The following is a 27,801-nucleotide window of genomic DNA, read 5'->3' on the forward strand; positions in this document are numbered from 1 at the left end:
TGCTGTCCTCACCTCCCTGTCCGTGCCCCCCCCCCGCCCCTGCAGGTGTGCGGTTGTCGATGCCCGGGTTCCACGCCAGGCTGGGGGCCAGGCTGCGCTCTGAGGCCCAGGGCGCGGACACCGTGCTGTGGCTGGCCCTCGCCCCGACTGCCGCCGTGCAGCCCAGCGGCCGCTTCTTCCAAGGTGACTTCCTCCCTGGGTGTGAAGGCGCCGCCGACCCTCCTCTCCGTGCAGCTCGGGTCTGGGAGGGACTGTTCCCCTTCCCCGTGATTGTGCCCGGCCTTCCTTGGCAGGGCGGCTCCTTCGCCTGTCGGGGCGCTTTGTGAAGGGCCTCCCCTCTGACTTCGCACCACCCGCTTTTTCCATCCACCTTTCTGAACTCAGTGCGTCCCTTGAGGATGAAATCCTCGGGTTGTCATCCTTGTCCTGAGTCTTGGGAGAGGCCGGGCCCTGTGGGCACCGCGGAGATGAACGCTCCCTCTCCGAAGACCCGGGGATGGGAGCTGCAAGCAGCAGTGCAAAGGGAATGAGTCTCTTCTTTCTGCTTCCGGGGGCAGTTATCTGTTGCGGGTTTGCTCCCAACCTGGGCAGCATCCCGACGGGCAGTCTGAGAGGAGGCATGCTGAGGGCGGATGCTGGAGGCCGGGGCCTTCTGCCTCTTTCCCCACCACGGATGTGGCCGCCTGAGCCATGATGGAGCTTTGGTGACCCTGTGGTGGCTGGGGGCGTGGCCGTACCTTCTCCGGTTCTCAAACACTCCACACTCCCCAAGCCCAAACCCCACCCCCGCCGGCACCCATGCCTGAGGACCCTCCCCCCAGCCCGCTGGAGTCCCTCAAAACCCAGCCCGACACCTGTCCTCCCCAACTCGGTCTCCCTTCTGTAGCACCTCATCATCTGTGGGGACCCTTGAAGGCAGGGGTGGCATCTAACTCTGTCCGGTGTGGGCCCCGCCCCAGCAGATGTCCATGACATGACTGACCCGGGGCCCGAGTGGCGGGCAGAGGCTCGTCCACGCCGCCTCGCTGCTCACACCTTTGTTCTTCCCTCTCGCTTTTAGACCGGAAACCAGTGCCCACACATTTGCCTTTTGCTAGAACATCGTCCTCACCGGCTGAAGAGGAAAAACTAATTGAAATCCTGGAAGAGCTAGCTCAGAGATTTAAATAGGCCAGGCCAGGCCAGACCCAACGCGGGGCTGGAACCGCCTCAGAAAATATGGGAAGGTGTGGCCCAGGGGTAGACCAGTACACGGACCCCACGTCTAGACGTCCCCGTAGATTGGCCCATATTCCACTGCTGTGGTCTGAGCTGCTTCCTCTCCTTCTGCAGTCATAGAAATCAGCCCCGTTCTTTATACAAAGCCTAGTATTGAAGCCGTGACCCACCATCTCCTCACTGTGGGACCACAGGTGGGTTACTTACCCTCCGGGGGCCTCATTTTCCCTGTCAGTGGAGATTTTAGTGCTACTGACCTCAAGGGGTGGTTTTAACGATTTCGTGAACTACTAGTAATGCACTTAGAAGAGCGCTTGGTGCATCCTAAAGACTTGATATATGTTTGTTAGCTATTAACATCAGCTTTAACTGACAAGTGTGCTAAAACTCACGGAAAAAAAAAAAATCCCCCTAAGGGTTACCCCCTGTAGCAATGAGGAGCCACACAGAATGGGAGCTTTTATTTTAAAGTAAATACGACTGGGGCTGGGAACTAGCGAATCTGCCTCTTCCGCAGTATCTTCTTTTCCCGTGTAAATTTCTCCTTTGGGATGTGGTTTTTTCCTAAGATTCCATGGCCTGGTTTATTTACATTTGCTACGATTAGAAGTGGCATGGACATACATACACTACCAAAGTAAAGCAGCTAGCTAGTGGGAAGCAGCTGCGCTGCGCTGGGAGGTCAGCTCCGTGCTCGGTGACCACCTAGAGGGGTGGGATAGGGAGGGTGGGGGGGAGACGCAAGAGGGAGGGGATATGAGGATATATGTATATGTATAACTGATTCATTTTAAAGCAATTATACGCCAATAAAGATGTTAAAAAAAAAAGTGGCTTGAATTACGCACCTGGCATTCCGGTGCTACTGTTTGGTAAAACTTCTTAACTATTTGCATTTTATGTCTTAGTGACGCTGGGGAAAGTTGTAACAAAAATCGGTGAACAGATTTAGGATAGCTCCATACACGTTCTGGATGGTCACGGCGAAATAAACGTACTGCATCACCCACAGCGGAGGAGAACCCAGCTGGGCACCGCTCACCCAGTCCCACGGTGCGGGGCCTTCAGACGTGCCTGAGGTGCTCAGGTCCAGGCTGTCAGCCGAGGAGCCCCTAGGAAGGGGCTTTCTGGTGAGTCCGCCTGGAAGATCAGTGAGCAGCGGCCCTCCGGGCATGAATCTCTCCTTTCCTGAAGGAGGACGGGGGGGGGGGGGGGGGGGGGGGGGGGGGGGCTGCCGCGGTGCTGGGTGTGGGCGGGGCCGGGCGGGCACGGGCAGGCTGGATGGAGGAGGGGCAACCCAGCCGCCCCTCCCACCGGCCCTTTGACAGCGTGCAAGTCATCGACTTCTTCCCACTTATCTGTAAAATGGGCCTCATGAATTTTTACGAAGGCTTTTCCTGGCTGTATTTTTCCTGAGTCCTCTCTCCTTCATTTGGAAAGTTTATCAGCCACAGGTAAAGCAGCCTTGTGTGAAAGATAAAATAAAAAGGTCTGCTCAGCCAGCCATGGTGAACGCCAACGCAGGGCTGCTGGAGTGCGTGTGTGTCACGTGGCACAGCTCGACAACAATGACAGGACCACAGGTGCAGGAAGGTTTCCAGAGATTTATTTTAAACCGTGGCGGTAGCTTGCATTGAGTCTTTGACATTGGTCATGGCTACACATTCATTTTGGTTAGCGGGAAGCACAGTGGGAAAGTGAGCAGAGTTCAGAAACGTTCACGACATTCAGCAGCATTTGAATGGAGAACTGGATACATTTAACATCGTGGGAAATCCCTGCTTATTCCCACCTAATCACATTCAGGAAGTCAATGTCAAGACTGCTTGGTCTGGTTGGGGGAATCTAGTGGCAGAGGGTGTGGCAATGCCAGCAGGGTTTGGCTAGAACCACATTTGATAAATCTCTTCCAGCTTTGGGCGTATTACATTTTCAGCCTGACCCCTTGGAGAATCTCATTTCAAAAAGAAAGAAAAAGACATCCATAAAGCAACACGCCCGCTGCAGCCAGGTTCCAATGTGGCTGTAGACTGGTGGGCGTGCAGGGTGGAAGCGTCCGTGTCCCCTGTTGTGGAGACAGTGGCAGGCAGGCACGAATGTGGGGCTAGCACCTTCCCGGTTGTCCAGTTAGTAACAGTTTTTGGACTTTTCATATAAAGATTTTCTTCTGCAAAATGACAGTACATTTGAAAAAAAAGCAGATGGCGTAAAACACAAATATGTAAGTATACAGTGGTTACCAGCGACACAAGTATTTTGGTCCATACTTCATATGCTACTAACATAAGGCAGCCATCCATTTAAATGAAAGAAAAAGTGTGTATAAGTGAAATACTTTTTTCAAACCATTTCTCCTTTTTGTGTTACAGTTTACCCTCTCATGCTTCCCAGAGAACCAAGGGGGATAAAAAGGAGAAAGGATCCTAAATATCAAAGTCACATTGTAAAACTAACCTTTAAGCCGACCTGCAATTCCCCTTCTCTCCCAAGAAAGTCAGATACACTTCTGTACACTCACGAAGGTGAACATTTTGAGGTATTTGTTTTTAATGAGATGGTACTATGATTGACTTGCACCTTCACCATCTTTTTCAAACCTCCTGGGCTCTAGACGGGAAAATACTGGAAGCAGTTTACTTGATGTGACACAAGACAAAGGCAGTGGGATATGCTCCCGTTGACCTGAGTGAAGTCAGCCACGTGCAGGCGGGTCACTGGTAATGGTTAGGTCAGTTTAGTAATAACAGTCATGGAATCATAGGATCACGGATTGGAAGGGATCTTAGGAACAATCATTGAATTCAACTTCTACTCAAGGCTTTTAATCTCCACATCTATTCCACTATAAATAGACAAGGGGCTACATACTGTCTGTTCCAAAATTCCCTGGCAAAAGAAACACAAAAGAGGAATCCCATTCCAGTGTTGGACAGATCTAATTTTACACCCTGCTTTCTTGTGTTTGGCCTAAACAGGCTTCTTGGTGGAAAGGATAATGTTTAAAGGCAAAATTACAAACTAAAAATATGGATGTCCCTGAATTAAGTTACGGACACATGATACTTGGGCACTGAAGGATAAAGGCAAGTGGATGGAATACAAGTATCAGTACTAGGAAGTACCGAGGCCCGCGGTGGGACGCCGGGATGCCCCTGCTCGGTAGAGTCGGGTCTCCAGGGCGGTGGCTGCCTGAGCTCTTTTACTGTCGCCGAATTGAGAAAAACATTCCCTTCCGCTTGGCGAGTGCCACTGCGATGAGGATTTATCACATTTACCACATTGTACTGAAATGACCATTACTTGCAAGAACGATTCAAAGCCAGAGGGAAATGAGGGCAGCAGTGGCCTGCTTGCTCACGGGAAGGCCGTGTGGGTGCAGTGCCACCGCTGTCCAGAACAACCTCCTCCACAGGTCAAGGCCTGTCCTTTTTCAAAGGGGAGCTCCTAACCTGGGCCCCCAGGTAATAGCGGAATCAGTATGCCGTAAGCTTATCCAGGCCAAGTCTGTGCAAGCAGTGGTCTCCAGCCCCACCTCACAGCCTCCAGTGAGGGGCTGTGCCCCCAACAAAGTTCAAAAATTAGTTACCAGGGGTCATTTTAGGATAATAACTCCAGGTACTTACAAAGAAAAAGAAACTTTGATACCAGCCTCAGCTGCAGGGAAACTTGACTCTCTGGGTAGAGGTGCGTGGTGAACCGTGTGCTGCCTCTCTCTGTGGCCACGAGCATCTGCGTCTCACGGTGACAAGAGCTCAGGCTCCAGGACTGCAGTTGTGCACTTGATGTTCTCTGGCAGCTCCAAACCACCTGTGGGCCCCGAGCACCAGGCTGATGCAGGTCCTGGGCCTTTCTTTACGCTGCTCCCACAGCCTGGGCTCACAACAACTCATCCTTTAACTCTCAGCTCAGAAGCCCTTTCCTCTGCAAGGTCCCCTGGCTCCACCCGTGCGGGTAGGAGCACCTGCGCAGCTCCTGGAACAGGACCCCACAGCCCTCTGTCACTGGATTTACCACCTGGCACTGAAATGATCCGTCTAGGCCACAGGATGGACCTCGTGACCCTGGGCCTGGTTCAAAGCCTGGAGTGTGGTGGACACTCAACAAAGGGTTGGACTGGACGAGAATTGGAGTCTCAAGGGTCATCTAGATCCCTCAGTGCTCAAGATGGACTTAATCTCTGTTTCCCAATCATGTCGCTAGATAGGCACTTGCACATCCAGAAAAACATAACTTTGTTTTAAAGGAGAGGAAAAAAAGAATGTTTTTGGCAAAATGCTTTCCTTCACTTTAAAATATAAATCTTAGTGGACAAGGTCATTTATATACAATTAAACTACTATGAAAAGGCCAAACCAAAGGAATGTCATTTAATGGATATTTATGTCCAGTAACTTTGATAACATAGTTTAGATCTAGTTCCTTGCTTAAAAGGCAAAATTCAGGCGTTAAAAACTGATTAATGTTAAGAAAAAAATAAATTCTGCTTTTGAAAAAATGAACCTTAAAACAGGAAAAGAAAGGCAATGTTCCATAAGAAGGTCAATGAAGAGACTGGCTCAGCGCCAACCCACACACGGAGGGTGAGGGCTTTCAGTGCCCCTGGATTTCCACTTAAACTTTGTAGCTGGGGTGGTCTGTGGGGAAGAGTGTAGGAAGGAGTTTATGCTGATGGAGACCTGCAGGAAGCACCTCACTGCACATACCCATCCGCTTGGAACCACAGCCTGGGGCCAAAGGCTGTGCCTACAATGAGAGGAACAGACCCGGTTCCGAGAGCTCCCTGCCTCGAGGCTGGAAGTCATTGTTCCCCCTCACGCCATTACCAGTTAATGTTCTAAAACAACTGTTCCTCGAAAATTCTTTCAGGTTTCCCTTGTTGATACCTCTGCGATCTCTAACTGCCTGGTGTGACTATAGTGTTTTGTGCTTGGAACATTCTAGATGTCTGAAGATCCCTTCCAGTTTTTGTGATTTTATGATTCTTTGAATAATTCAAACAATCCAGTAAGAAATATATCATGGTTGATTGACCTCAGATAAAAAGACACATGACTCCAAGTACTTAAAACCACTTGTGCTACTGTGGAGACAACCCAGGCAGTTAAAGGTTCCAGTAACATCATTTCTTTGGAGAAACTGAGAGCATGTGATTGGTTCTATCCTACCCAATGAAGGACAGCCACGTGCACGGTATGTGCGGGTTTGCCACTTTCCCAGCATAATCCTGTTAGGCTTTACTTGCCAGAGCTTCTGTATGTTGAAGTAACAGAGCAAAAAATATATATAAAGTGCAATTCCAGTGGGGTGAAACAAGAACTATGAGAGTTAACCCAGACAGGAGAAAAGCCAAGCGCTGGCACCAGCTCCCACTCCTAATGAATGAAGCCTCTATTCCATGAAAATGCTTGGAAGGCACCCCGACACCAACACATATCTACGAGTTACAAAAATGGTGGAGATAATGTAATACTCAAGAATTCACAGTATTATAGACACACACAGTTGGCGTGCTAAGCGCTCCTCACCAAGTTCAAGCACCTACACAAATGAGGAGAAAGGAAAAGGCAGGGCAACGGATACCTTGACATATCTGTGGTTACTGATCGTGACTCTCGTCACCAACGAGGTGTCCAGTGGTTTCAACCTCTGAGTGGCCCTGTGGGCTGGGATACAGACAGGCTGGGAGGGAGATGGCTGGACTGAAGTGCAGGGTCACAGACCAGAGGGACCACGGTGTCACATGTGGCCCAAAGGAGACAATCAGCTTTCCCAGTGGGGTCTGAGCTCATCGAGACCCAACTCAGATCCACGTCAGGTCTGCCGCGCACCTGATCCACCGTCTCCCTATCGCTGTGCTTGCCTCTCTATACACAGGCCGGGCTCCAAAGTTCAGGAAGGGAAAACATAGCGATTCTTTCCTACAACTCATTTCCAACACACAGTCCTTTATTACGTACAACTTAAGTGGCTCCAGGTTCTAGTAGTAAACTACAAAATAGATAGGAGTTTTTTTGTTTTTTTGCGGTACGCGGGCCTCTCACTGCTGTGGCCTCTCTCATTGCGGAGCACAGGCTCCGGACGCGCAGGCTCAGCGGCCATGGCTCACAGGCCCAGCCGCTCTGCGGCATGTGGGATCTTCCCGGACCAGGGCACGAACCCGTGTCCCCTGCATCGGCAGGCGGACTCTCAACCACTGCGCCACCAGGGAAGCCCAATATTTGAGTATTTTAAATTCCCTTTTTAAAGCTCTCTCACAGAGCAGTCATGCAGAAGAGACTCAAGTTAGTTATGATGGCTTTGGCTGATGGCAAGCAAGGATTGTGTGGAAGTGGCAGTTAAGTGATAAGTGGTAATTGCTGTGTGTGTGTGTGTACACAACCTTAGAGTATGGTCACATGGGCCCATCTGCCCTGATGTCCCAGGTCATGGCTGTCATGTACCATGGCTGCATGGGGCACACCCACTGTCCTGCTTCCCAAAGCTGCAGCAGCAGAATCATCTCAAGGAAGCCCGTCCCCCAGAAGCACACTTGGTCAGTGTTGGGGGAGGGATAATCCAAGTATGGCTGGGAGGCCTTCTCCCAGTTAGAAAGAAAATTAATGATCACGAGGGGGAAAAATTACTTTCAGGAAAAGAGGAAAAAAAAATAGGGAGGACTTCAACTACTACCACCCCAAATTGTCAGATCAAAAGAGAACAAGATCCTGTGGAGGTAGGGCTCAGATAGGGAAGGGCAAGTAATTGGCCTGTTTAACTGCGAGGCTCTGCTTAATTAACCTGATGAACCCCAAGGACCCGGGGATCCCCCAATGCTCCTGACAGGTGAGGGCTGAATGAGGTGGCACTTGTGTAAAGTGCTTAGAACGGGGCGAGCACATAGCTCATGCCTGCTGCTAATTTCAATTCTATTTTTACAAATGAAAATAAGATTTTTTTTTTTCTTTGCGATACGCGGGCCTCTCACTGCCATGGCCTCTCCCGCTGCGGAGCACAGGCTCCGGACGCGCAGGCTCAGCAGCCATGGCCCACGGGCCCAGCCACTCCGCGGCATGTGGGATCCTCCTGGACCAGGGCACGAACCCGCGTCCCCTGCATCGGCAGGGGGACTCTCAACCACTGCGCCACCAGGGAAGCCCCCAAAAATAAGATTTTAAAAAATAACTTCAATATCCCAAGTTGAGTCACTACACACAAGAATATCTCAATTTATCAAGTTTGAGTGGATTCCCTTAAAATTAGCGTTTAGATTCATCTCCTAAAGCCTCCCCCTCCCCCTCTTTTTTTTTTTACATTCCCAACTGGAACACAGCATGAACTGTAGGATTCAGTACCTTTTATGTCTCAGATCACACAATTTTAGTATGAAAGTGTGCAAAGTGTTCTCATAAAATACATGAAGATAAAAATCTTTAAATATCTCGTTTTGAAAGAAGAAAATACAGACGGTGAGGAATAAAGCAGGATACAACCTCGCAGCAATGAACATGTTCAAGTTCAGAGGTGACATCACATAGAACAACGCATTTTAAAGACACTATTCTTGAAGGACACAGGGTTTTGTTGTTTTGTGTTTAATATGAAGAGCGACAGGGAGCTGTGTCAATAAAACTAAAACCTAAAAGGCTCAGAAAGCTCCAGCTGAATTAGAAATGATCCAGGCACTGAGAGTTGAAGGCCTGAGTTATGATAATCTACTCTGTGGCTGCGAGTGGCTTTCTCACAACATTTGTTTTTAATGCAGGAAAGACAGAGAAAAACTGAGGCAGAAACACAAGGTCATTTCCACTCCATGAGAACATGTACGACCTAGATATCACAAACAGATCACTCTCAGGCGATTCAAGAGTCAGCTGGGAAATCCACATGAATGGTTTTCCAGGTCTCTCAATGGGAGGGGATTTCTACGAAAGCAGAAACACTGCAAATAAACTGTGAATACGTACACTCTGGGGAACAGCCGATGAAGCTGAGGGTGGATACACAGAGAAGGAAGAGATGCCGACCACGAGATATGTGTCCAAGTGAAGGAAACACGGAAACTATAACTACCGAAAACACCCTGAACGGTTATACACGCCTCATTTCTCCGACACACAAAGCAACAACTAAAACGAAGTGGTGAAAAATATAAAACTTAAAACACCCCACACTGAGTCTGCAGTATACTCAAAACAAGGTAGCACAGCCAGACTGTATAAACCACTTGTTAAAAAAATATCCTCTTTTATAGCGTATGAACAAGTTGCAAGAGTTCCCTCGCAAGAGCTCCCCGACCGCTCACCGCCGTGTGTGCGGGTCACACGCAAGCTCAGCTCAGCTCTTCAGCTTCTCTCCCACCACTCACGCATCTGCTTTACAGCTCCAGTCATGATTTAGGTTAGAACAACCGTTTCTTGAGTAAATACTATCTTTCTGGTGCCTGGAAGGGGCATCAAGACACAACCGGGGTCATATCCCACAACTGTAAAAAGAAGAAGATCTCTGATGAACTACCGTTCAACTGTGTTGAGCACCCGCAGTCCTTGTAACTGAATTCAAGTGTATTTTTTAACTTAACAAGGAGCTAAGTACTATACGAACATCATTTATAAATCTATAAAATAGTATTTGTCCATCAAAAAGTTCAACATAACCCTCAAAAACAGGACAATGGCAGCTGGAAATTTTAATCCGGCTGATGGAGAATAAAGGCAGATTAGATTCATTCAAGGGGGAAGGGAAGTAACATATGAGGCAACAAATGGGTACCAAGATGTGCTGTGTCCTTTCTAAATCTCATCTCATCTTCCAAACAGTTCTACGAAATGTCTCATTTTCAAAAATAAAGGAACCAAGCCTCCCAGAATTTACTTTAAACGTGCTCAAAGTCACAGAGGTCTGGTGGCTTCCAAAGGGGGTTATTTCAACCGCCCCATCCTGCTACTGCCTCCAAGAAGGGACCAGAACGGGCCCAGGAAGTAGGGCTCAGTGAACGAGGCAAACCTGAGCCTCTGGGTGCCTCAGAGAATGACACAGGTGTGGCCCCTTCAGTCCTGTGCCTCTGCTGTGTCACAAAATCCTTGTGGTCTAGCGCAGTCCTCAGGCCCTGGAGGACTGCTCCTGGGTAACTGATCTCACGGGGAAAAGATCTTGTTTATTACTTGTTGGCTCATTCAATGCTCAGCTCAAACCCCATCCTGAAGCCATCTCCAGCAGCACTATCTCCAGCTCCTGAACTCGTCCAGTAATTCTTGTCCATATTACTCTTTGGGCTGCTGAACATGTGACCTATTATTAACTGTCTTTTTAAAAGTATGTCCCCAGTAGACTAGCTGTTCCTTTCAGGCGAGAGCCATGTCTTATTTTGGTGTGTACAGCCAGTGACTGTTCATGGCAGGTAGCAGGTTCTCAAAAATGCTCATTGCCAAGGGTAAGCTTTGGAGCAGACCTCATGTGGTCTTGGGGCTCCTGTATATTTACACAGAGCCAAAGATGGAAAGCTTCTAAGATAAGAGAGCATCCTACCTTAATAACCTTGTCAGTTCCCGAAGTCAGTAACCATCCTCTGGTGGCATCAAAATGCACATGCACGATGTTATGTTTACTGTCATGGAAGGTCGCCGTGGGTGCACGTCTGGAGGGAGCAAAGAAAGTTTCCAAGAGTGAAAGGCAGTAGTATATAAAGGAAGAAGATCTAGAGTGACATTAAGCTCTAATTTTTAGCCAAATGGCTAAAGTGACTTCACTATTAGAAACGCTCCTGGGACTTCCCTGGTGGTGCAGTGGTTAAGAATCCGCCTGGCAATGCAGGGGACACGGGTTCGAGCCCTGATCCGGGAAGATCCCACATGCTGCAGAGCAACTAAGCCCGTGCGCCACAACTACTGAGCCTGTGCTCTAGAGCCCAAGCTCTAGAGCCCGCGAGCCACAACTACTGAGCCCGTGCACCACAACTACTGAAGCCTGTGCACCTAAAGCCTGTGCTCTACAACAAGATAAGCCACAGCAATAAGAAGCCTGCTCACCGCAACTAGAGAAAGCCCACATGCAGCAACGAAGACTCAATGCAGCCAAAAATAAATAAATTAATAAATTTTTAAAAAATGGGGCTTCCCTGGTGGCACAGTGGTTGAGAGTCCGCCTGCTGATGCAGGGGAAGCGGGTTTGTGCCCCGGTCCGGGAAGATCCCACATGCCACGGAGTGGCTGGGCCCGTGAGCCATGGCCGCTGAGCCTGCACGTCCGGAGCCTGTGCTCCGCAACGGGAGAGGCCACAACAGTGAGAGGCCCGCGTACCGCAAAAAAAGAAAAAAAAAAGAAAAAAGGAATGCTCCTCAGAGCTACTTTTATTCCCTGGTGACATGTTATGATTTTTTTTAAAAAAGGGTAAAAGGATTCTTATACTCTCCAAAATGGTCAAACGATGTTGAAGTTTCTAAACGTCCTTTTGGAGATTTTGTTGCTCTGATTGAGTCTGTGAGGCTCTCTACCTGTGCTGTAAACAAATCTTTAAAACGACCCACAGTGCTTTTGCTAAGTTTGATCTCAGAAGGACTTGCTGGTAAAATAGTCTACCTTTGTCTATTGCATTAAAAAAAAAAGCACACTTGTTAAAACGCCCAAGACTGTCATTCTCATCTAAGGGCTCTTCATTCTTTCTCCTCTTTTCCCTGGTATAACTGCAGATCTGGTTTTTCTGTGGCATTCTGATGCTCTGACAAGTAAAACAATATATAAACAAACAATGTTATTTGCTTTTTAGTTTTTTAATCTGTGTATTTTTTTAGTAAGAAGGCTGGTCAACTGCCTAGGTACTCTAGAGGCAATGCACATGTTCCCACGGAGAAGAAAGCAGAAGAAACAGTGATGTGGGAAAGGGGACAGGGACGTGGAAGGAGATTGCAGTTTTCTAATCATGTTTCACGTCGCCGCTCCTCGGCAATGGGCTCCCTGAAGATGGCTGTTAATTGCTCAATCTAGAGAACAGATCTTCAGTATCCCAAAACTGATCACTTTAAAATATTTAGAATTAAAGAATTAGGTTTAATTTGTAGTCACTTAGACTCTCTGGGTCTGTGTCTTTAATGAAGAATTAAACTAGAATATCCTGTCTCTTGCAGCTCTCTAATTCAATGAGAACTCATTAATTTCACCACATACGATGAGCAGAACATAACCAATGAACATAAATGCTTACTTATGCAAGGGCATCTTACTTAACATTTACTATGACTAAATAAGAATGAAAAAAACACATACATTAACATTAGGGTTATCTGTAAGAGAACGCTTTGTTTTATTAATTTGCCAAGAATTTCCTTTAAATGCTGACCTCCTCTGATGCATTTTTTTTTTTTTTTTTTCGGTACGCGGGCCTCTCACCGTTGTGGTCCCTCCCGTTGCGGAGCACAGGCTCCGGACGCGCAGGCCCAGCGGCCATGGCTCACGGGCCCAGCCGCTCCGCGGCTCGTAGGATCTTCCCGGACCGGGGCACGAACCCGCGTCCCCTGCATCGGCAGGCGGACTCTCAACCGCTGTGCCACCAGGGAAGCCCTACATGCAGCTTTTAAGATACCCATCTAGTACGTAAAATGATTTTACTCTAAACAGGTGTGGGGGTGGGTGGAGGTGGGAGAATTGGGCAATAAGTTCCCTATGAGATCCTGTTGTAATTCACTAAAAGGGAAACTTGGTGAAGACCATTCTGTTTACATCTGTTTTACAACAGCTGACATGAAAAAGACGACATGGGAGGAATTCCCTGGCAGTCTAAGTGGTTAGGACTCCAAGCTTCCATGACAGGGGGCACGGGTTCAATCCCTGGTGGAGGAACTAAGATTCCGCATGTCGTGCAGTGTGGCCGAAAAAACCAACCAAACAAAAAAAAGGAACATAGATTAAAAAAATGAAAAGACAGCATGGATCTGTCCCACCCTCCCTGCCACCCCCCAACAAAGCACAGCGGCACAGTAACCTCAGGTCCTGGGTTATTGGGCGAGACCGACCAGCAAGACTCAGCAGCTGGCGGCACTGGCCTCTGAGGAGAAGTGGCTTAACTCTTCCTGGAAAACAAAAGCTCTGGAGCCTGTGGGCTGATTTGGTCCTATAATGATACCGGCTTGGGCTAGAAAGTAAACCCAGGGCTCCTGCACTGCTGGGCAATTCTCAAGAAAATGAGCAGACAGAGAGTTTGCTACAAGAACATTTCACGGCACACACCCCTGGGACTGACGAGAGCACAGAGATGATTTCTCAGCGTGCACTCTCTCCTCCTGCCCACAAGAGAACATGATCTCTTGGTGGAAAGGAGGGCTCTGCCCACCAGCCACGGTCTGCATTAGAAACCAGCAGGACTAGGGCCCTATTAGTCATGGCTGCGGCGCTGGGCGAAGCTCTTAGACCCGGCTCCCTCCTTAACCTCGACAGTTGTGCGGATTGCTGGGACTTACTCCTCGTCGGTGATGGCCTCGTGGCAGCTGTCACACACCCTCACTTCAAACTCGAAGCCCATCAGAGGGATGGAGGAGCGCTTGGAGCTGCACTTGCCGCAGACGGCCTTCCCGCACTTCCGGCAGTGGTGCTGGAGGGAGAGAAAACATGCTCCCTGCGGCTGCGCACCTCGGCCTGGCCGGGTAGGCTCAGGTGTGACCCATAGCGTCCAGGTGAGGATGCTAAACCAGAATGTTCCAGGAAACTGAAGGAACGCGCCAGGTGCTCCTCTTTTGGGACTGTTTATTCAGGATGAGGACTGTTTGGGAAGCACACGTGATCGTGCCACGGCCTCAGACCCCGCCCCCTTCCCCAGTCTCGGTGCTTTCCAATTATCACCGTATGAACTAGGACCCACCCAGCGGTCGGGTTATCTTAAAGCTGGGTGTCCAGAAGTGCCACCTCCAGAGGCTTCGCTGCTGGGTGAAGAACTGGGACGAAACCTGACTCAATCCACTGTCCGTACTTTGGCCGTGCTCAAGCTAGGCGACTGGCATTTGACTTCCTTGGGGCAGACCAAACCCAACCGTGGAATCAGATTGAAAATGCTGTATTATACGTAGATATAAATAACTAAAACTAAGATGGAAGGAAGGAAAGCGAAATGAAGAAGAAATAAACATCACTTACATAATTTCATGGTTTGGTACCAATATAAGCTAAGCACGGCCCCTCTAATTCTAAGGTACATTTCACTAGATGCCACTAGAATTCTAAAATCATATCCCTTAACTACTGGCACCAAGTGACTACGGAAACCGAATGCAGCAGGAATGAGCTACAGGAGAGAAAGGGAATAAACTAGCGTGCGGTCACAAAGTGACTCCAGGGCAGTAATTTACTCCCACTGCAGCTCTCGCCCAGGGGCGCTACTTCCTCCAAGATCACAAGGTAAAGTTATTTCTACACAATTACATTTTGAGGAAGCATCCGTATCACTCACCTGTCTCAGGCCAATTTTCTTGCTGTCCCACATCTGCTTGAAGTTCCAAAAGAAAGGCTGATCGCACTTTTGGCAGGAATCACTGTCCAACCATTCAGGGGTCTTGTCAAATAAAGCACACAACAGGTCACAGTGAGAAGCAGCCCAGACAGTGGAACCAGTGTCACTGCCGAAACTTACATAATCAAGATGTGTTTCTAAGAAACAGAGGTGTGATTTCTCGATCATTTTGAAAATATTTCCTAAATGCCTATGATGCGTCAGGTCCTGGGGATGTAGTGGTGAAGAGAAAGAATCTCTACCATCATGGAGCTTGTAATTTATCAGGGAAGACTTAATATGAAAATCTTATTAATAATAGTTATTATCTGAATCAGTGTAAGGATCAGAGGCCTGAGAAGGAGAAGCTCAGAGTGCTGTGAGAGTGGGATGACCTAGGCTGGGGTTCAGGACTTTGTCTCTGACAAATGATAACAAGCTGAGACCTGGGGATGCATGGCAGGAGACCAGGGCTGAGAGAGGGGCAGGATGGCTGGAGCGCATGGGTGTGTGTAAGGGGGGAGCAGGGGAGGGAAAAGGGGGGGTAAGGGGGGAGGGAAGGGTATGAAGGGCTGAGGCTGGAGGGGATGCAGGGCCACACCACTGACAGCTATGTTGAGGATTTAGGACGTTATCTCATCCTTCCCGATCATATGCAATTATATTTGCTCTGATTGTGTATAATTACATACACCTGCCTATTACACATGCATGCAGCTACCCGCGTTGGAGGGACAGAACCTGACCACAGCGGCGGGTTCTCAGGGAAGCTACCGGTCCTCTGTCTTGACAGGGCCTGGCAGGGTGTAAGGCTCTGCTCCTTGCCTCGTGGGTCATGTAATATCCTGGCTTTGTTCACTATTCCCCAACCCCATGGCGAGTACTCTAAACTATGTCAAACAGGTTTAAAGGATGTGTTAAGCTGAAAGCTATTCTTTATCAAATCTTTATAGATTCTCCATAGGGGGACGCTACATTTGCTTCTAGAGTTCCATGCTCTACTCTGTAAATTCATCCTCTGGCAGAGAGATTGGTCTCTTTCCATATATCACCTAACCCAAGGAATTGGGGAAAATACACCCAACCCCAGCGTTTCCCAAAAGCGAATTCCAGGGCACGCCAATTTGACTGACAGGACACTTACTGTAAAAGAGGCCTGAGATCAAACAAGTTTGAGAAATATGGTAAACAACGGCCTCCCCTCTCCGGGCTTCACAACGGACAGCAGCACAGTAAAGGCTCAGGAAGGACTTTGTTGATGTAATCCTTTTCTGAGGAAGACCTGTTATAGAACAGACTCAGGGACTTAGCCTATTCCCCTACCTTTAAGCAGAAATGAACCGAAAGCTACATATTTTCTCAGAAAAAAAAAAAGTAAAAAGGGGACATTTTAAGAGCTCTAATTCTTAGTCTATTTATTTTATTAAAACTGAAGAAAAGAAGTAAGCCTTTCACTTACTTGGTAATTTTCATGCCCTAATTCATTTAAAGACAGATTTAATAAAATAATCCAAAGTGTTTTAGCTGAAGACAACATTTTACCCCTAAAAGACTTATCTATGTTGTGATTTTTCAGTACACTTATGATGCAGGAAAATCAGGAAGATTTACAAACAACTTACACACACACACACACACACACACACACACACACACACACACACACGCAAACACCCCGCTACACCTTTTACAAGGAAGTGTGCTGGTTTAGGACACATATGAAATACATAAGTGGGTGTCTATGAGGAGGGAACTGACAGTAAGGCTCTGAAAAGGGGGAAAAACAATCAGCATGTGTAGTATGATTCCATTTTTTGGTCCAAAAAACAATCTGACATGTATCTGCAGAGAAAAATGTAAGGAGGGATGTTTGCCAACATGTGAAGGGCAGTATTTCTGGGTGGTGGTATCATGAATAATTGACATTCTCTTTGTTAACAAGTACTCAGTCTAACTTTTCTACAAAGAACCTGTATTATATATACTTAAAAAAATAATAAAATTGTGAGAAATTGCGTTTCATTAACTGTACAAACACACGTTCAACCTATGGGATGTCTGCCTGATCTGTGTTCAGCCACCTGAGGTCTCCCCCCGCCGGCCCCCCCCCCCGGCTACCGCCCCCTCCTCTCTGCCTCTGCCTCTGCGCACGACCACTTTGCCCGCTCTTTGCTCTTGCTGCTTCTTGTTCTGGTCAGAGTGCACTCAGGCCCGTCAAGCTCTTAGCACTCCCTCCTGCCACAGACCCTTCGCTGAGAACGTCAGCCGATGACAATCCTCCGCCCGGATGCTCTAACCCACACCAACTGTGATTGAACGATTTGTACCACTGAATAGTTCTCTGACGTTTTCTCCCCCATGTCTTTTCTTCCAGAAAGGCCACCTGCCCTTCAGGGCAGGGACAGTTTCCTTACACCTCAGGCCTCCTGAGCTGAGCGCCACATGGCACTTAGCTCCACAGATACACCTCAGGGGATGTATGTTTACAAAATGGGACACGTGCAAAAAGTGGATGGAACCAGCACTGCTCATTTAGAGCTTTAAATCGCTCGAGAAGATTTAAGATAGTCAACAAGTACCGAGCGCCCAGATGTTTTCATGTCAAAAGGCATAACTGAAGCAAGATGGCTCGGAGGACTGCCCACCAACCACCTGGTTCCGTCTCTGGAACACCGCATCGTTATCCTCCTTTGGGCCTCTGTCTATCAGGGAGGGAGGCTGTGTGCACAGAGGGAAAAGAGCCCAGCGGTTCCCCTCCCCAAGTCTGGCCAGTCAGGCCTGGGAAGAAGCCAGGACAGTCCAGGTGCGACTGTCTGTCACCCAAAACAGGCCACCATGCAGAATGAGTCACATGGGGGCCTGGCTAGCACGGCTAGCACACACTGTGCCGACATCCCTGCCTTTACGCCCACGGGGCCAAGTGGTACTTTCAAAAGCAACAGTCCACAATTCCCTACTTCCTGACGGCAAGGATCATTTTAATTAGTTACTAATAGAACTCCTGTGGATTTATGGTTTGAGCAAATCAAGCTTCAATCTCCTTAAGCATTTAATTACTGGTATTTGAAAGGCATTGCATTATGGGTAATAGCAACTACTCCCTTGAAATGAGATTGGGGTGAGGGTATGGAAGAAAGTTGGGAAATCGCTTTTGTCTAATTTTTCAAGTGTTGCTTTTCTAAGTCTCGCATCCCGCAAGGAAATAAATTAGAAGAATACACACTGTCAAAGGGAAAGTTCACCCAGCATAATTCTAGGGAAATGAGAAAATGGTTAACTTCAAAGTACCTGTCAAAGGTGATATTCAGTAAGCAAATCGTTGTTAAGATGCTCAAAGAGGAAAAAGAAAATTCACTGAAAAAAGAATGTTATGATAAAACTTAAATATATGCCTAAAAAATGACAACGTATATATTTATAACTGGAGAACTGCTTAGAATATGACTCGCAAACACACAAAAAATATTTCTAATATTTCTATTAATACCAAACTAAGGATCCTTCATCAAATACCATTTCTCACACACTAGCCACCACTTCCCCCAATAACATGAAGTACTACACTTTCTGTCTTCGTAGGCACTTTATAGCAAACGGCTACTCACCTGAAAATAGCTGCTTCCTCTTTCTCGCCTGAACTGCTGTTGTAATGGTTCAACAGATTTAAAGTCTAACCAGCTTAGTCTCAGTTGAAATTCTTACGTAATCTCCATTACGTTAAGTGTTACGTGCCAATTTATGAGGGGTTAAAAAAGAAAACGGAAGCTCCTTTCATACCAGAATTTTTAAATTTTCTGACACAACATGTTTTCTTTCACGGTTTACTCATAAAAGAAAGAAGTGAGTAGGAGGGGAGGTTGAAGCTTTTTTCAGCAGAGTAGGAGCTGCAGAGCCCAGCCCGGTGGCTGAGGAGGGGGGTGGCCCGAGGCTGCTGTGGCACCTACCTCCTGCCTCTCCACGTCCATGTTCCAGACGACAATCCCACCGTCACCACCACAGGAGATGAGCTGCCGCGTGTGCTGTGCATAGGACAGGGCCTGGACTCTGTCACTGCGAAAGAAGCAAGAGTTAGTGACAGTTCCCAAGAGCAGAGAGAGCCCTGAGGGAAGGAAGCCCAGCAGTTGGTCACATGCACACTCACCACTGAGCCCCACCCAAGAGCAGATCTTGGAAACCGGATGGAATTGTCAACATGCTAATATTGGGAGAGTACTCAAGATTTTCAACACTTAAAATAAGTCAAAATGCTCGTTTAATAATTAGCTAGGTTGAACTTTTTTTTCTTGGCGGTACGCGGGCCTCCCACTGTTGTGGCCTCTCCCGTTGCGGAGCACAGGCTCCGGATGCGCAGGCCCAGCGGCCACGGCTCACGGGCCCAGCTGCTCCGCGACATGTGGGATCTTCCCTGACCGGGGCACGAACCCGTGTCCCCTGCATCGGCAGGCAGACTCTCAACCACTGTGCCACCAGGGAACCCCTTGAACATCTTTCGATGTGCCTGTTGGCCATCTGTATGTCTTCTCTGGAGGCATGTCTATTTAGGTCTTCTGCCATATTTTTAAAAAATTTATTTATTTTTGGCTGTGTTCGGTCTTCGTTGCTGCGTGCGGACTTTCTCTACTTGCAGCGAGCGGGGGCTACTCTTCATTACGGTGCGCGGGCTTCTCATTGCAGTGGCTTCACTTGTTGTGGAGCACGGGCTCTAGGCACACGGGCTTCAGTAGTTGTGGCATGCGGGCTCAGTAGTTGTGGCGCACGGGCTTAGTAGCTCCGCGGCATGTGGGATCTCCCCAGACCAGGGCTTGAACCCGTGTCCCCTGTACTGGCAGGCAGATTCTTCACCAGTGTGCCACCAGGAAAGTCCCTTTCTGCCATTTTTTGATTGTTTGTTTTTTTGATATTGAGATGTATGAGGTGTTTGTATATTTTGGAAATTAAGCCCTTGTCGACTGCATCATTTGCAAATATTTTCTCCCATTCCATAGGTTGTCCTTCCGTTCTGTTTATGGTGTCCTTTGCTGTGCAAAAGCTTATAGTTTAATTAGGTCTACTTGTTTACTTTTGCTTTTATTTCTTTTGCTCTGGGAGACTGATCTAAGAAAATATTGCTATGATTTATGTCCAAAGGGGAAAGTGGGGAGAGATAAATTAGGGGTATGGGATTAACAGATACACACCACTACATATAAAATAAACAACAAGGACGTACTGTATAGCACAGGGAACTATATTCAGCATCTGGTAATAACCTATAATGGAAAAGAATCTGAAAAAGAATAGGCATATATATAACTGGATCCCTTTGCTGTCCACCTGAAACCAACACAACATTGTAAATCAACTTTAGCTCAAATTTTAAAAATGCTCGTGTAAGATGCTAAGGCCCCAAGGAGAGGTGTCTTTGTCAGTTACCAACACTTAAGGAAAAAAGCTGTTGTACTGGTTCCTTAAATGATCAATTAAGTAAAGTCTGTGCCATCTGTTCATGTTACATTTGTAAGGTCATCCAACGAAATGCCTGCTGGGCGTACCTGATGGAGCCAGGTAACCTGTGCTGCCCGAGACGGCTCCCAGGGTGAGTCCAACACAGCAACAGACTTGCGTTTCACTGATTCTCTCTCTAGTTCTCATGTCCTCTTTACTGATTTTGTGTTTTATTTTTCTTTCTAGTTCATACATGGCTGACAAGTTGTTCCCCCTTGGTGGGGAATTCAGTTTCAGGGTCTGACAATTTGATCACCAACAAAAGATGATAGAGACCTATGTTCCTGTGGCAAAAAGAGAACAAGGAATCTGGTTTCTTGGTTGTTTTTGTTTGAATATTTTTCTATTTTGAGCTCAAATTCATTAAGAATTCTGTGGCCACTGGGAAGGAGAATAACTCTGTGAAATCTCAACTGGTGATTTTTTGTGTGCTTTTGTGTTTACTTTTCACTTGCGGCTGCAGTTGTAGGACTGAAGCCATTAAGCTCTGTGCGTCCGTGTCTGCAGTTCAGAAGGGCCTTTACGTCTTGTGTGTGGAATGCTTTCCTGTTTCCAGAGGGTACCAATAAATTAGATTATGGCATCTTTTATATTATAAGCACTTGCTTATAAAGATAAGCAAGCGCTTATATAAATTAAATATTCCTAAACTTCACAGAAAATAAGGAAGCTGAACCTCTAAAACTTTAAATTTACTACACTTAAAAATTATTCCACAGAAAATACACCCTAACTCAGTGATATTTTAAGAATCCAAGTTCACAAAATTAGGGTAACTCTTTGGCAAATAAGACTTGCATGATGAGTTTTAAAACACAGGTATGTCTTTTTCTGGATTAATCAGTGTTAAATATAATGCAAATGTACATTTTGTTTTACTTAGGTTGATTTCTCCTAAATTTATATAGGATAACTAGTCAAATAAGCTAATATTATGCCTATATAATGTTTAAGATTTTGAAAACTAAGTTTCTGTTCAATTAATTATTCTGATAAACTTTTTATACATACAGCAATTATGTTTTATAGCATATCAACTTAAAGATCATTCCCAAGATCTTTAGGTAACTTACAATGGACTAATAGTAAGTTGAGCTAATTGATAGTCATTGGATACCTACCTAGATAATTTCTAAGTAACTGAAACTTCGATTACAAAGCATAATAAGCATATATGATTATATATGTTTGCCTATTTTTGTATGCTGTAGAGAAGCTGTAACTGAGGTGTGTCATGTCAAATGAACGTGTTCCTTTTTGCCACTTTCAGGGGATGCAAAAGTGATGTATGTCACAGTAGAAATTGATGTCATGTGATTCATGAGCTGTGCGAGTCTAGCTGTGCTAAAATGCCTGCATGTGATGGAAAGTTCTCAATTATCCACATCCTCCCTCCTCCCAATCTTCTCTATGAAATATGAGTTAGTTACTTTGGTTAATTATTATAATTAAAATGGGTGGTTGAGACTATGCCAGGTGCAGTAATGAAAAGGAAATACGATTGTGGCTGTGTTTTTGTTTTGGGGGAAGAAAAAAAAAAAGAGTATTGGTTTTTTGTTTTTTTTTTTTTCCTGCACCACATGGCCCGTGGGATCTTAGTTCCCCGACCACGGACTGAACCCAGGCCCTCGGCAGCGAAGTCAAATCAAATCTGAGAAATTTTTAAACTATTGATTCATCTGAAAATAGCAATGATGAATCCATTGCATTTTAACGTAAATAACATATATTTTGGGGAAAATAACTATATTTCCCAAAACAAAATATTTTGAAGACAAAATGGCATTGTTTAATATTTGTGCAAGTCTTTCTAATGTCTGGCTTAATAGGCAAGAACCAAATACTCATCTCTTTCTGCATTTGTTATAATGTCACTCAGGTAGCCTCTGGAAAACTCCATCATATACTTTCGAGAGAGCATAAATGAATGAAAAAGGCAATTCTAAAGTAAAATATAAATTTGTTTCAGAATATAAAAGAGAAAAATAAAAGACAAAACATGGAAAATGAATTTTACTTGCTTTGGTTTACAATACTCGAGTCTTTTAAAAAAAGCTATAAAATACATTAAAATTTTGGCATAGTTCCCTCGGTTTTGATGGCTTGCTTCCTTAGTTTACTGAGTAATGCCTTGGACTACACTGCAAGAGGATATTCTTTACCTCCTATGGAATCTGCCTAGCTAGCAGAGATTCTGTGTCTCACGAAAATTATTTTCAGAGCTTTATGTTGACTTGAAAAGTTCTTGATTATTTAAGAAAAGAAAAAGGAACAAGGGCCCTCATTTGTGAAAAGACCTAAATTCTTTAAGACTGTGTTCCTTTCTACATTTATTTTCCAATGTTTTCTTGTTACTTCGATTATATAGATAACCAAGTATTGTTTCTTAGGCACCTGTGCTCCTATCTTAATCAAGTATCTAAAGATATCAAGTATCCTCTGAAAATGGTTTTGCTTTCCCACACTGAACCCTGTATTTTGGGGAAAACAATTTTTTTAGCATATTTTTAAATGCTAAGAACGATCTTTAGATTATCTGAAAACTATCTTTAAGATTTTCTAGAGGGGTCCTAGAAAAATCATAAAGGTTTGTTCCCTTTGCCTTATAAAGATAGAGATGCTATACATAATTGCTGTGTTACTAACCGCATTTGTTCACTGTATTACAGGAAGAGCCGTCGGATCAGAGGAGATGCTTAGTCTTCCCTAGGTTAAGTCAGTATGGGTAAAATATTATTAATATATTTCTGCAATTGTATATTGCATGGGAAGACCCTGGAGACTTATCAGTGCTCTCATTGTCTGTTTTTACCTGCAGGCAAAATACTGATCAAATCTCTTAGGAAATAGTTATGTAGGGTATCTCAATAGAGAATTTTACTCTTCTCAATTCTGATATTATTTATAACAGTAAAAATTAACCATTAAGTCTCTAATATCTACAGGTAACTTTGTATTATTCTGACTCTTGCCTGAAGCCTCCACGATAAGCTACAGGCCAGAAAGGTCAATCTCAGAGTTTCCTGGGAAAGGACTCTATATAGCAGGTATTTTTAAATACTGGTATTTAAACGAATAGACTCTTAGGCAAAGGGTACTGAACTGACATTGCTTAGATAATCTGTAAACTGTGCTAGTGGATTGAGTCAGGATTTCCTTGGATTTCTGGACTCTTTTTAGTCTGCATGCAGATGGCTTCAAAAATGCAGACTGCTGAACCAAAAACCAGCAGAACAAGAATTAATGACACAGGACTGAATGAACTGAAGAGGGAAGTTCTACTGTGGTTACTTGTCTGGAATACTGTTGACGTTGCTTTAATGTTCTATTTTTTGGATATATGAGGCTGCCTTTTCTCTTACTTTTTATGCTATCTCTAACTTACAATTTAGTAAATTCTGCTTTGATAAGCTAAATCCAGACATTTAAGAATGATATCCAATTCCCAGAGATCCCCCAGAATTCAAAATCTGTTACTGAGTCCCCTTGATTTTCATGGCAATATAGTTATTTCACAGGTTTAATTAGAATCTATCCATAGTATATCGTTGGGCAGACAAGGCCTTACCTAGAGTATCATATTGGAGGGTAGTGTTCATTGAATCAGATATGACTGGCCCCTTTAAGAATTAAGGGAGCCAATGCCTATGACCATCCCCCTCCCAAAAGGAAAACTGGCCTGGTACCTGGTTTGCAGGGTCCTTGGCCTTACAGGTGGTAAGAAAGCTACCAGGCCAGGAAGCTAGCAAATGTTGAAAACCTCGAGGAATTCAACGAAGGTTATAAGTACTATAGGTGAAAAATGGTGGAGATTTTCTTGGGCTCAGTTTCCTAGCCTTGGGATAGCAGATAACAGAGGTTCTGAAAAGCTCAATCCAAGATTCCTTATAAAAACTTTTGTAAATGTTGTGGGCTTAACAGTTGTTTAACACTGTACGGCTCCATATTTGCAAAGCAAACCAAGATGGCCTGCGGGTTAATTTACACTCTTATTGCACCAGTGTACATAATTAGGCCGAACTTTATGAGACCAGCCTTTTTTTGTGTGATCAAGAATAATCTTTGAGATTATTCTGATTACAGGAGAGGAGGGGGAAGAACTCGCAGGTAGGTCAAAAAACTTTGAAATGGGCAAAAAGAAATTACTGGGGTATCTTTTCAATGGAATATCAGGTATGGTCTAGCACCCCCTTCTGGGTTTTCTGACTCTATGGGGGTCTGTACCTTCAGTATCTTTATGCTATTTTATAACTCTGTAAGTTATAGAAAACTGATACTACTGCAAATGAATTGTATCCAGTGAAGATGCAACTAATTTCCACATCCTTTTCCTCACATGGAAGAAATCAACTGTGAAAACACAAATTCATTGCAGCATTCTCCATTGCCTCTGCATGTTTCTACTCTGGATTTTCCTCTGAACTGGTTGTAACATCTTACCAGCTCCTTTATTAATTAATGACTAATATAAAATCTTTGACATGTATTCATTAAAAAACAAAGTCAATTGTTTTCTATCTCTCCTGGTTGTTACTTCACACATTTTAGAATATGGACTGACACCATTGTGACATTCCGGGGCAAGAAGGAAAATCTATCTATTTGAACAGATTCATAACTGCCCTGTGATTTGAACTACATTTCATTTGTTAAGACACCTTGATACACGTCAAGGATCTTGCAAAACGAAATAAGCTACAGAAGGAAGTGCTTTGCCACTCACAGCTGGCAGCAACATTCAGCAACAGATACATAATTTATGGGACTCCAGTCCTGTTAATATTCCAACACAGGAGAACACAGTGATGAATGCTGTATCCCAAGCTTTGTAATAAAGCAGCTCAGGGGCTTCTTGATTTAAGGATTCAAAATACAACCACCTTGCAGTTAAAAACGAGGTGAGGGAACATCCCCAGGTTCACAGATCAACAGTTATAAAAAGTAAAAGATACCTTCTTGCATTCATGTTTGATCCGGCATCACTGTAGCATTTATACTAGAAAGCATCTCAAAACTGGTTATTATTTCATAGATGAGCATTCCATGAACTGCACTACAAATCTCTTATGAGTGTATAAAGACCCCACTTTGCACAACCAAAAGGCTCCACCATCTACAAAGACTATTCTTAGCGGGATGGCCGCACTCCCTTTCTCACCAGCCCTAGAGGCAGCATTTCTGATCGGGCCAAGCTACGTAACACGGAGGACACAACGCAAAATGAAAACAAAGGGCCCCTTGTCAAAAAAATAAAGCATTACAAGATGGTGACAGTAGAGCACTAAACCAAGCATGGGACCCTTCTAAGCGTGAGGCCTCGTGTGATTGCAAAGGTCACACGCCCATGAAGGCTGGTCCTGTGTCTGATGCTTCTTGAGGAAAAAGGGTAGAGAAGCCTTTATCCTCTTTATAGAAACAGATTTTCAGACACAGGCTACCATCTACCCAAACATCAACTTAGGCCCTGTTCCATCCCCAAAGTAGGCGGGACTTAAATGTACAGCAAAGAAATGAAACTTTCCAAAGTATGAAAATTCCCAGCCCACCTGGTGAAATCTAACCAGTTAAGCATCTGCTTCTAGAGATCTCTCTCTCTCTTATATTCGTAACTCCCACATTCCTAAGTTTTCCAGACCTCCTAGGACCAGAGAAGGTCCGTGACCGATCCACACATGAGAGGTCTCCAGGATAACTGACACTTAGGGTTGTCCCACACCAAAGGGACCCTAGAAGGATAGTCTCCCCAGGGATTCTTGGACAACAGCCAAGGCTGAACCTGAACTTGGGGTCTCCCTTCTGGGAACACTGGTTTGTGCATCAGCAACAATTTGCTGTTCACTGGCTAGAGTGGAAGTTCAGATTAGCCACTGGCCCTCTGTCCACTTGCAGTTTCCTGAGAACACTGTATTTAGTTCATGCAGTTCTGTTTGGGTAATCCTCAGCAGAACGATGAGAATCTCTTCATCTCCTAAGATCCAGATCAACAGGGAATCTCCCCCACCGAGGCCACCTACTTTCCAGTAAAATGGCAAACGGACCCACCTTTACCACCTTTTCATACGTCTAGCACAGCCCCATAGAGGCAGGGACTGTTTTTTTAGTCACCTTTGGGTCCTAAGAGCCCAATACAAAGTCTGGTCTGTAGACGGAGCTCAATGAACATCTGCTGAATATATCAGGTATAGAGGGAGTAGGTGTATGTGGCAATATTTCCATTGGAAATGCTACAATCAGAAACAGTAATCTTATCTGAAAGCTCGATTTTTGAATTATTATCATTTTTATTAACAAGAATAATGTTAACAATTGCCACTAATTACCCCTTATTCTTGTGCTGATTATTTTACATGCATTGTATTATTTCTGATTTTTGACAACCTTTGAGGGCTTTTCTTTCCAATATTGTCCTTATTTTAGAGATGAGGAAACTGAAGATCAGAGATGAGGTGTCTTGCCCAAGCCTACAGAGCCCTCAGCAGAAGGGCTGCCTCGTATACAGCCTGGCCTGACTCAAAGGCTATTACTAGTCACCACACTATACAACCCCTCTGTCTTTGACGAGATGCTACCCTCTGTAAAGAACTTTAGCTGCTAATACTTTGACCTATTATGTCTTTAGTTAGCTAAATACTTAAAAATAGAAAAGACATCTCTTCCCATCACCCCTAATGATTCTCTGGTGTGACAATGAGAAACGCTCCTAATCTCAGATTCGGAAGGAGAGAAAGCTTTCATACATATTTATCCTTGGTCCCTCTCCCCCAAACCCAGAAGAACCTGAGTGCAAAAATTTTACTTCCTTTCATAACTTTGATATAAGAGAAAAGCATAAATTCTCCCACTGTTTATTTATTTATGAATAGCCTATTTCTTTACCAAAAGAATTCGAAGATGCTTATAACAAAAGTCTTACCCATGGTAAGAAGAGGAAGAGAGAAACCCAGAGCTGGGGCTGTGGAAAGAGGCAAAGACACAGGCCACGTGGGCCCAGGGTCCCGGCTGTGACAGAGCCTCATGCAGCCCGCGGATCCCAGTCCTGGTGGAGGGGTCCATCACAAGGGACCACGCAGACCTTTACCTGTGCTTTAAATCAAGTTACCATTAAATTAAATTGCCAGGAAGTCTTAGAGTCCTAAGAAAACACTATTAGAAAGAAAAAATATGGCCATGAAAGAAAAGGTGGCCATGAAATGATAGGTATTATCCTATACCTATCAGAATAAAAAAGAATCTAAAAGGTCCAAGTCCCATGATTAGATTTGACAAGGTGGGCACGGGACAATAAATGTCCAGGTTTATGCTTCAATCATATCCGTCTAACTGGTAACTGATTCTTGAAAAACATAACTGGCCCCTGAAATTGGAACCTTTTCTTTGCCTTTCTTTCCCCAGAGCTGGCACGTAATCATGCTCTACTTGCTGCAGGGAATAAAAATACCAAAACGCTTCAAATGCAGATAATATTGTACTATAGAAGTATACTTTCTCAGCTTTTTTTCCTTGGACTTGGAAACATTTTTGCTGTCATCAATCACTTACTTGTGCTAAAGCTCTCTCTGCTTTGATGGGATTTTTACACATCAAATCAAACTAGCTACATTAATGTTGTATTTCTGCCAATGAAGGATGGTGTGAAAGCTCAGAACCTGG

General features: G+C 45.2%; 2 protein-coding genes across 8 annotated transcripts in view; one reads left to right on the forward strand and one right to left on the reverse strand.

Annotated features, from left to right (window-relative positions):
• Positions 1–1,935, forward strand: part of DHRS12 (dehydrogenase/reductase 12) — a 37,897-nt gene extending 35,962 nt beyond the window's left edge. For 3 of the 4 annotated variants that reach the window (XM_060129404.1, XM_060129402.1, XM_060129405.1), the window contains 2 exons: positions 46–183; positions 1,061–1,935. In XM_060129404.1, coding sequence (XP_059985387.1) covers positions 46–183; positions 1,061–1,170 — 248 coding nt within the window. In that variant the 3' untranslated portion in view covers positions 1,171–1,935. The other variant, XM_060129401.1, reaches the window with a different exon arrangement.
• WDFY2 (WD repeat and FYVE domain containing 2) overlaps positions 1–27,801 on the reverse strand; it is a 194,044-nt gene that overhangs the window by 6,232 nt on the left and 160,011 nt on the right. Inside the window, exons 8-13 of one of the 4 annotated variants that reach the window (XR_009536830.1) lie at positions 18,612–18,717; positions 14,629–14,730; positions 13,646–13,776; positions 10,723–10,831; positions 9,500–9,679; positions 2,809–3,385 (exon numbers count right to left, since the gene is read on the reverse strand). Coding sequence is in view for 3 of the 4 variants with exons in the window: in XM_060129399.1 (XP_059985382.1) it covers positions 9,650–9,679; positions 10,723–10,831; positions 13,646–13,776; positions 14,629–14,730; positions 18,612–18,717 (478 nt within the window). In the remaining variant the exon portion in view is untranslated. Of the gene's footprint in view, positions 1–2,808; positions 3,386–9,413; positions 9,680–10,722; positions 10,832–13,645; positions 13,777–14,628; positions 14,731–18,611; positions 18,718–27,801 lie in introns of those variants that run through there. The other 3 variants (XM_060129400.1, XM_060129399.1, XM_060129398.1) reach the window with 3 other exon arrangements.

Source organism: Lagenorhynchus albirostris, chromosome 18 (genome assembly GCF_949774975.1).
Source record: "Lagenorhynchus albirostris chromosome 18, mLagAlb1.1, whole genome shotgun sequence".
In the NCBI taxonomy this organism is placed as follows: domain Eukaryota; kingdom Metazoa; phylum Chordata; class Mammalia; order Artiodactyla; family Delphinidae; genus Lagenorhynchus; species Lagenorhynchus albirostris.